The following is a 9574-nucleotide window of genomic DNA, read 5'->3' on the forward strand; positions in this document are numbered from 1 at the left end:
AGAGAACAAAGAGGAGTAGTGAAGGACTGAAAGCTTTTGAAGTACTCATGCCAACTAATTCCCAACTCCAAGTCAGAGCAGGGAAAAAAATCAACCAACCAACGGAAAAAAAACCCAAACATGCTGAAGAAAAAAATATTCCTGATCCATTTCTAGTAAGTAGATGCTGTTACTAGAAAAAGCCTGGACTCATGTTTAAGTTCTCAGTTGCAACTATGAAACCTATTAAGAAAGAAGATCTGACACTTCAAACTAAAAAAAAATTAAAAAAAAAAAATAAATGACAAGGCATAGCCTTCAAAAGTTTATTTCAAGTACAAAAAGTGTTCAGTGAAATATCTACAGTTTTTACTTTCAGTATTAAGGTTTAAACAGATAGAAAGAATTAAGTATCAACTCTTCTTTAAAAAATACGATTCTCTTAAAAATTTTGAACAGCAATGAAAAGGCACTAAAACAAAACATAACGAGCAACAAACAGAACGCTTATGTCACAGTGAACATGTAGTCAAAGATTATCTAAAACTTTATATATGAAGAATTAATTAGTCTAGTTTAAGTGAGCAACATAGTCCACGTACGAGTGAATTCAAACTCCCTGCACTTCAACAATTTCATTCTTCTTTCAAGTGTAAAGAAAGCAGAAAGAGCAAAACAAGAGAAGTCTTCAGTCAACTATTAGTTTACAGCATTGTCTCCAGATGAAGAACTCAGAATTCAATTTGTACAAGTTCTACAAAAAGAAATGTAAGAAAACTGGGTAGCAGCATAAACACTTCACGGTATCCCCTGATCTGTATGTTTGAGGGTTTTATATTTGTATTCCCAGTTAAAAAATAAAATATATTTTTCCACAAAAATAGAAAGACTTGTTAGAAGCAGAAGCAGATTAGCATATGAAGAAAATAAATGCTTGGGAACACACTGCAATTCCTTTCCAGTAGGAATATTTTTCCACTGCCAGCAATGGAAAGCAACACAAGTAGATGTTTTCTGGAATCAGAAAACAAAACAGACTAAGACAATTTAAATGAGTTGGAGTTTTTTTTGGTCATGATTCTACTAAGTACTCTATCTTAAAAAAAAGTAATAAAATTCAAACATGCCAAAAAGAAACAATATATTTGACAATGGCATTTTCAGCACCAGAGCTTTTTTGTGCAATATATAGAGAATAAGATTTCAATCATTCACAAATATGAGGCAAATGGGACAAAAGTTGCGAACATAAAAAAAAAAATATTTTATTTTTTTACAGTTATTTAGAAATAAAGAAAAATTAAGTAAACAGGAACAAGCATTTTAGTGTTGGTATTATTTTTTCCCCAGTGACACTGAATAGAATCTATGACACAGGAGTGCTATCAAGGCTTTTGCATCTTTTTTTCCAGGTACATTTTCCTGTAGGTCTGAAACATCTCTTTTGAGTCTTTGATTGGAATGGGAAGAGCCTCACCATCTCCATCCAGGATCTGTATAGCTTTATCAAGTGGAATACTGTCCTCAGCTGAAAGACAGGCAGAGAAGCAGGTTAAAGGAATAACTGTTTCAAATCACTCTTGTTAACATGTGGCACATAAGGCGAGCCATTGTCAAAAAGGACTCCACAAACTTCCTGCCTAAAGCACTGGGAGCATCAGGTTTAAATCGCTCTCCAAGGCATCTTTAAGCACCAAGTGGTCATTTGGTCTTTATAATGTAGATTTCTAAAGAATATTAAGAAAGATGTGAATTAAAATGTGCATTTGTCAAAGTAAGAGAAGAAACAAGAGGAAGGGCTAAAAGACTGGCAGAAACCAATAGCCAAGGACACATTGAACAGCAATAAAAGATGTAAACATTGAAAAAAGTGTCACTTGCATCAATACCACAACATAACTTGTTAGCAGAAGATTTGCACTCTGGTAAGAGGCTGACACCCAGATTACAGCATGCTGAATGCAGTTTTGCTTCCTGTTAGACCAGCAGGAAAACAGGATTATAAGCTAGAAAGATACTGAAGCAAAGAAACAAAGACAGCAAGAAGCAACCCCACCCAAGGTTTACACAGGATGGAACAACCAAGATCACAAGATTAAGGATGCCACAGTTCTAACTGTTTACTCCTAAAGGGTACAAGAGATGAAAGATGCCATGGCTCTAACTGTTGACTCCTAAAGGGCACAAAAGGCCATCCAAGAAGTAATTTGCCAATTAAGAGAAACAAGGAAGATGTAGCAATGGCACTACCTCACCTCTGTGTGACATACAAGGAATCCTGTCTGGACTACTGGGACACATTCAGAGTATGGGACAGTGTGTGGGACAGTACGGGACTATATGTGGAAAGTGTCAACTTACTATGAAAGCCAAATAAAATCTTAAAATCACTTTGTTTTTATAGTCTCACACTAGATTTTGCTATGTCACTTCCTACATTTTGAAGTGGGAAAGACCTAGCTTGACCTTTACCTAGTTTAAAACTATACTTGAACCCTGTGACCAGTGCTACCTCCATTTCAGCTGTACACATGTACACATGAAAATTCCAACAAGCTCCAGCAACACATTCTTATGGCAATAATAATCACCACAAATCTTTGAAACTCACATCTAACACTCCACAGTATCCATTTCAATAACAGAGCTAGTAAACAGTAAGTTAAAATACTTTATTAAGATTTGCTGCTGTAAACAAAACACTTAAAACCAAGGAAAAAGCAACTTGTATTTCAAAATGGATTATCAGAAGCCATGTCACCTGTAGAGATGCCATCCAGCTTTTTTTGCTTCACTGGATCATACTTTAACCAATCTTCTTTTTTACTCTTGACACCTAGAGAGAAAATTTAAATATTTTTGAGGGTCCCATCTCATGAGTTTTTATCTCCATTCAGCATTGAGTTTTAATATATATACTAGCACACATGAAAGGAAATTTCCTTTGGGTATGTGAAAACTACTTGCAGGGCCTGGTATGTAAAACTTAAGATCTGGTTTTATTTAAAATCAAGTACAGCATTTGACACATATATGCTTCAGAGCACACCACATAAAACATCAGAAGACTGGAGATAGGGAAGAAGAGGAGGAAAAAAGGCAGCTTAAAGCAAAGGTAGCAAATATTATGGAAACTCTGTGCAGGTTCTGTTGGCCTCAAGCCCCTCTCTCTTTCTCATTGCTGCAGAAGATCTCTCCCTCTGTCTATCTGGCCAGGTTTATAGACAACCAGGTGAACAATGATACACAAATCACTTGAATATAAATCAGATCACCTTTGGTAACCATGCCAAGGGAATCTGCTTTTTATGAACAAGTCATCGTCTACAAGTAGGTTAGAAAGGCTTCTTGTGAAGTTACTTGAAACTGCCATGCTCTGAACTATTCTAACTTTATTTTGTAAAACTTAAATGGAAAAAAAAAAATAGAACACTAATTTGAAGGAAGTGTCTCCTGCTTTTTCAGCCTAACACAGTTTGTCAGAAAGCTAGACAAGCTCTTTCAAACTTCAGCCTCCAGAGGCGCACATTTTCACTGTCTGTAATTCGTGCAACGTGAATTTAAAAAGTAGTACATACTTTTTACTTGCAAATTAATTTACTTCCAAAATAATAATAATCAAGATAGCATCATACCTGCCACAGTGGCTTTCTCTCTTTCCAGGGAATCCTTTGCTGCTAAGCTTTCTTTATCAGTGGTCGGATTTCCGAACAGTATCTCCGGACACAGCTTAAATTCAAGTACTTCTTGTTTGCATGATTTTTCAGCTTCTGAGACAGATGCATCTCTTTTTGCACCTGGGCTGTTTTGTGACACTTTGGGCTTCATATGCCAGGTGGACCGGACAGGTGATGTCTCCAATTTTGTCAGATATATGCGTTCCTGTGCCATACGTTTAAATGCAACTCTGTTCAAGTAGTGTTTTTTTGGCTCCTTTTGAAGGTGTAATTTCAATCTGTTATGTCTTCTATTTAAGTATAGCAGGTTTTTATCAGGAAATGTTTTCTCTGTGTATTTGTCTTTGTTTTGACCATCAAGACGTCTCTCTTTGTTAGAAAAGTAGGTTTTAGACATGGTAGAAGATCGAGCTCTTTTTCTCTGTAGTTTAAGCACAGAGCGATCTGCTAACGAACTCTTTGGTTTCCAGCCATTTTCTCCATTCAATTTTTTAGCTTTGTCAGTATTTAACAAGCAGTGATGTGAAAGCTGCTTGGAATTCTTTTCTTCAGATTGTTTTGGTCTTTCCTCTTCCACCTTTGTTTTCTTAGGGTCTCTCTTGCTGATCATATTTTCCTTCCTCTTCCGCTTGTGTGACTGCTCCTGTGAAGAATGAACTTTCATAGATTTATGCTGGGAACATTTGTGTTTTCTGGCCTTTAAGTCAATAGTGCCAACATTTGGGAATTTTATAGCATCAGCATTATAACTATGCAGCTTTTTATGTTTTATTTCTGCTGACAATTTGGCTTTCTCTTTGATTTTAATTCCTACCTCTTGCCCAAGTACCTCCTTTTGTTTCCTGCAGCTCTGTTCTTCAGCTGAGTTCTCTTCACAGGTTTTAACTTTTTGTCCTTGATTGACATCAGTGTGTTTAATTTCAACAGTTTCTGACTTCATAAATTTGTGAATGTCTGTTTTGGATTTCATGGTCAAACTTGTTTTGGTTTTATCTTTTGAAAGGGATTCCATTTTGAAAACTCTCTTTTTCTTTTTGGATGCTTTTGTTGTACTGTCTGCATCTGTACAACTAGCCTTCTCTGACAACTCTTCTGATACTGCCTGATGTTCTTTTTTGTCAGAATGAAATTCTTTGCCTAACAGTGGGGCTCCACCGTTGATCTGCATCTCCTCCTTCCAGCTGCTCCTTTTAGATTTGTCAACATCATGGTTTCCAGAGAAATTCAGTGGTTTCTTTTTTTCCTGTTGTGTTGTAAATGGTTTATTATTCACCTTTAGCTTAGGTTTTTTGTTCGTTACAGAGGTGTCTTTGCAAATAACTTTTTTATTTTCACTGACACTGTCTGGGATTTTTTCAGGAATTGGCAGGTTTCCCACTGCACAGTCGTTCTTCATTACAGCATCAGATTCACTGCTGTTTTCTTGTCTCTCTGCAGTGCTAGTATTTTCAGCTTTGGAAAGCTGATCAGAATTTTTCTCTGAAACAGATGTTGCAAATGTAGAGGTGCTCTGTGGCATCTGACCTGCTTCAGACAGCAAATCCATTAAAGAACAATCCTTATTATTTGTGGGGTTCGAGGAGTTTTGTGTTGTTTCTTCCTTCTCACATGGACTCTGAGTCAGTTGAATACTGCCTTCAAGGTTCTCCTTCTCAGCTGAAGATTCTACCGACTGTTGACACTCTAGGCTCTTGCTGTCACTAGAGGAACACTGGTTGTGTTCAGGAAACACTTCTTTCATCTGATCAGAGCTTAACACTGCAATTTTTATCTGAGCTACTGGGTCCTTCAAAGGAGAACTCTTCTCACAAGTTGGATTCTCTTTTTGAGGTTGATTCTCCGTTTGCTCAGCCAGAGCATCTTTTTGTAGTGGTTCTTTTGTTAGCATATCAGCACCTACAATGCCATATGGAAACTCTTTCATTAGTTCAGACAGCTGATTGTTTAGACAGTTAATTGGTTCCGCTCCAAAAAGGGTCCTGTCTTTTTCAGTGCAATTTTTACTGGACATGTAATTTTGTTTACTGTTAACTCTTGGAACAGTAGATGCATTTGTTTCAGCACTTATGCTGACTGAGAAATCTAGTGAATTTTTAGCTAATTCCTGGTTTATACTAGCAAGAATTTCAAAGTCATTTTCAGGATGCTTAAAAGAGGCATTGAACGACATTTTCTGTTCTGAGGTAGAAATTGTTTTATGAGGATTGCTACTGCATTCTTTCTCCGAATGATCAGTTGGGATTCCATCCAAATTCTTACTTACTTTACTCATGCTACTTGGTGATTCTTCCAACATCTTTTGCAGCAAACTCTCTCTTTGGGGAGCCCTACTGCTCAGCTCATTTTGATGCAAGTCCAGCTGTTGCTCCTTTTGCCTTGGGTTAGATGCATTTCCTTCTGATGAGGCACCATTCAATGCATGTGCCTCAGGGATTGACCTGAAGATACTTGCTATCTGTGGATTATAAAACATATCACCTTCAACAAGAGAACAGACGCTAGAAATACAAAATGTCTGTTCTTCTAACACAGCTTCCTTGTCTTTACCATCTCCTCTACCTTCTTGAAAGATTTGACTAGAAACATTTGTCTCCAATTCAGGAAGAGAAGGCTTGTTTCGTAATTCAAGCTGCGGAGTTTCTCTGGCATCTTGTGCAGACTGATTAACTTTCCTTTGTTTTTCATCATATGAATTATTTGCACTCACACTGTTTTTTACTATTCTGTTCTCATCAGCTGGTTTGGTCTGTTGCAAATGTGAGTCCACTTTCTGTACCAGAACACAGTCCCTGGGTGACAATTCAACAGTTTCTGTTGTTTCTTCATTGGTATTTACCACACTTAAACTATTTTTCTCCTCCTTTTGCAAACTACATGTGCTTCCTGGGGCAATCACTGGATAGGTTTTACCTGCAGATGTTGGACATCTGTCTGCCTGATCACTCTGTGTTCTCTGCTCAGAAAGTACTAAAGGAGAGACAACCGCAACTTGGAGTTCGAAACTTTTTATTGAATTGCAACTCAATGTATCAATATTTTGTCCTACAGAAGCTGCTGTTACAGGCAAAACTGCTTCAGCTGTACTAACCAGAGTATTACTTTGTCCTCTGGTTTTTGTGTTGTTTTGGCTATAAGATGAAATCTGATTTGCTGTGAGACTTTCACTTGACTGGCTGTTCTGCACACTTGCAGGTTCTGACTGATGCTTCCTCCACAAGCCTAGACATGCAGTTAGCTCTTCCACAGAGTAACTATAATTGCTCTGATTAAAAGATGTATTTTCACTGAATGGGGTCTTCCTCTGAGCTACATCACTCTGGAGCTTACCTTCACCAGATTCTCTTTTTTCTGATACAGAAGAGTTTGTGTGAACGGTAAATGCCTGCTCACCTTTCAAACCTTCTACATTTTTCTCACTAGTGCCTTCCACTAAGCTTCCACCAGAGACAGATGTATCTACCACTGATTTTTCACTACACAGGAGATCAGTCAATATTTTATCGGCAGTAGCACCAGCTGTCTTCTCTTTCAATACATTTGTGCTGCTCAATACAAACTGAAAAAATGAGGAGTTCTTGGGGCTAGCTGGCACACTTTTTGATGCAATTTTGATAGAGCTATCTGCTTGACTAAAACATGGAGCACTGTTCAAGGATGTCACCTTTTTCTGAGAAGCCAAAGCATATGGAACCCTTTGTTCTGAGATAGAAGTGCTCTCAGGATTATTGTATTGAGCTGGGAGTTTGCTCTGGGAAGGAATAGAAGCACAGCTTGATGAAAGGCTTGTCTGCTCCACTTGAGGGTTACTCTGAGTCACCGTTAACCCTCTGTTTTCAGTGCTGGCTACATATTTGCCATTTCTCTGTTCAGGCGAAGAGTTAAGTACTAGACTCTCTGTCCTTGCTGTTTCAGATGGGGAAGATGGTACATTTTGGTTAGGTACCTGTGGAAGATGATTATCAGGAGTATCTTTATAACTTGAAGGAAGTGGCAGAATGCTTCTGTCATGTTCTGAGGCTGCTAAGAGTCTTCTTCTATAGCGATGCACCTTTTCAAGCAGGGCAAATTTTTTTTTAATATCGAGTAGCCTTTGAGCTTCCCAGGCTAGTCTGTGCCTTGTAAGTGTTTTTCCACCTGCTGCTACTGAAGAAATTTGAGAATTAACAGGTCCATTGACTGAATTACTAGTCTGAGTTTCTTGAACTTGAGCAGGATCACTCGGTGGCTTTGAAACAGCCACTGAAGGAAGAGTTTCTTGCACTGTATCATACAGTTCTTTGGAAATGTTAGGAGATGGCACAGATATTTCATTAAAAGGGTGATGTGCTGTCACATTTCCACTTGAATTCGAGACATGCATAAATGACTGACTAACTTCTCCAAATTGCTGTTTCTGACAGTTTTGCTGAACACTGTTAAAACCAGAAGCATTTGTTAGGTCTGGCGGGCACCTCTGTTGGCTAATGGTGTATCCATTGGGTGCATTTTGACCCGCCTGTGGTACACCTATTGAAGGTTGTACTGCAGCTCTTGAATCACAGTTGGCAGGTAAAAAAGATGGTGCAGAACATCCGCTGGAAGCTTCCGATGCCATCTGACTTGGTAGGTATTGTAGCAGTGGTACATTTGCTTCAGTGTTTTGATTCACTGAGTGTAAAACTTTAAACTGATTGTTGGGATTATATATTTGGGTTTGAACATGTTGCCCAGATATACCAAGAGGCACAGAATTATTTGTGGAATGACTGTTACTTTGACCTAATATTGTAGTTGTCATAGAACTATGCTGTGGTACAGAGTAACTGTTTGTGATGACATATTGAGGTTCTCGAAGTACATTTCTCGTGTTATTTCCAGTGTTCATTTGAGAAGACAGGGGAGGTACCTTTCTATGTGAATAAATGTAGGCATTAGAGTTTGGCCAAGAAGCCTGAGACGTCTGAGACATCTCTGCCCACCCATTAGATGGTTTTGGAGCAATTGGTACAAAGGACAGTGAGCTTCGATCCACTGCGTATTTAGATTTTAAAAAATCATTATCAGCTACAGATACTCTTGGTAACGCCTGATCTGAACTTCTGAATCCTTCAGCATTTGCAGGAGGGAAGGTAACATTACTAGTTGGTAGATACGCCCTTTGGTTATTTCCGGCATAAGTGCATGCATTTTTAGATAAATAGGCATTTGTCTGAGGAAAAGCATGTGCATTAGAAAACAACTGAGTGTAACATGCTCCTTCGCTTTGTAGGTTCTTCTTTGCATCATTGTTCTGGGATGGTCTTGTATTCCAGTCCATCTTTTTGTGATTTCCTTTTCTTCAGCCAAAAACCAAAATGCTATAAAACAAACAAAAAAAATCCAGTCCTAAATGTTTTGATCAAAACCTATTTCACTTACTAAGAAGTGATTTAGAATGCATTATGAACAGAAGTGACAAACTTAAATTGCTAGCTAAAAGAGCTACTCCACTGGCACATCCTATGGACGTGAAGGCTGTCACTGTCAAGCTGCAAAATTTATTTCCCAGAAGACAGTTAACCTAGTGTTTTCCCAAATTATGCTTTGCCAAATGGACACGGTCAGCACAAACGACAGAGATGCCCAATTAGAGAAGTTAGCTTATCTTTAGTGACTGACATTAAAAATAATACAATAACCACACTAAAGAGAAATACACACTTATCTGCTGAGAGAAATACAACAAAACTAAAATTCTATTGCAAAGTAAAAGCAAAGCACGACAATGCATCTAATCATTACAACACAAGAACAGCTGTAGTCATTAAGAAAAACACATCACCAATTGCCCTTAATACATCACAATTATCCAGGTCCACAGTCACTGGGGAGCCCTGGGTGCAACAAGGATCTGGAGAGCCCTTCCCAGCAATTGAGAAATCCTACACAGTGCATCCACT

The 9574-nt window shown here is 38.2% G+C and overlaps 1 protein-coding gene across 1 annotated transcript; it reads right to left on the minus strand.

Moving 5' to 3' along the window:
• Nucleotides 1-1364: 1364 nt before the first annotated feature.
• Nucleotides 1365-8952, minus strand: KIAA1551 (KIAA1551 ortholog). Its single transcript, XM_009995184.1, has 3 exons — nucleotides 3615-8952; nucleotides 2741-2815; nucleotides 1365-1507 (listed from the first exon to the last, which is right to left on the minus strand). Exons 1-3 carry the CDS (start codon nucleotides 8950-8952, stop codon nucleotides 1365-1367), a joined length of 5556 nt encoding a protein of 1851 aa, XP_009993486.1.
• Between the last annotated feature and the right edge of the window lie 622 nt (nucleotides 8953-9574).

The sequence above is a fragment of the Chaetura pelagica genome, unplaced genomic scaffold (assembly GCF_000747805.2).
Source record: "Chaetura pelagica isolate M959 unplaced genomic scaffold, ChaPel_1.0 scaffold343, whole genome shotgun sequence".
NCBI classification, from domain to species: Eukaryota; Metazoa; Chordata; class Aves; order Apodiformes; family Apodidae; genus Chaetura; species Chaetura pelagica.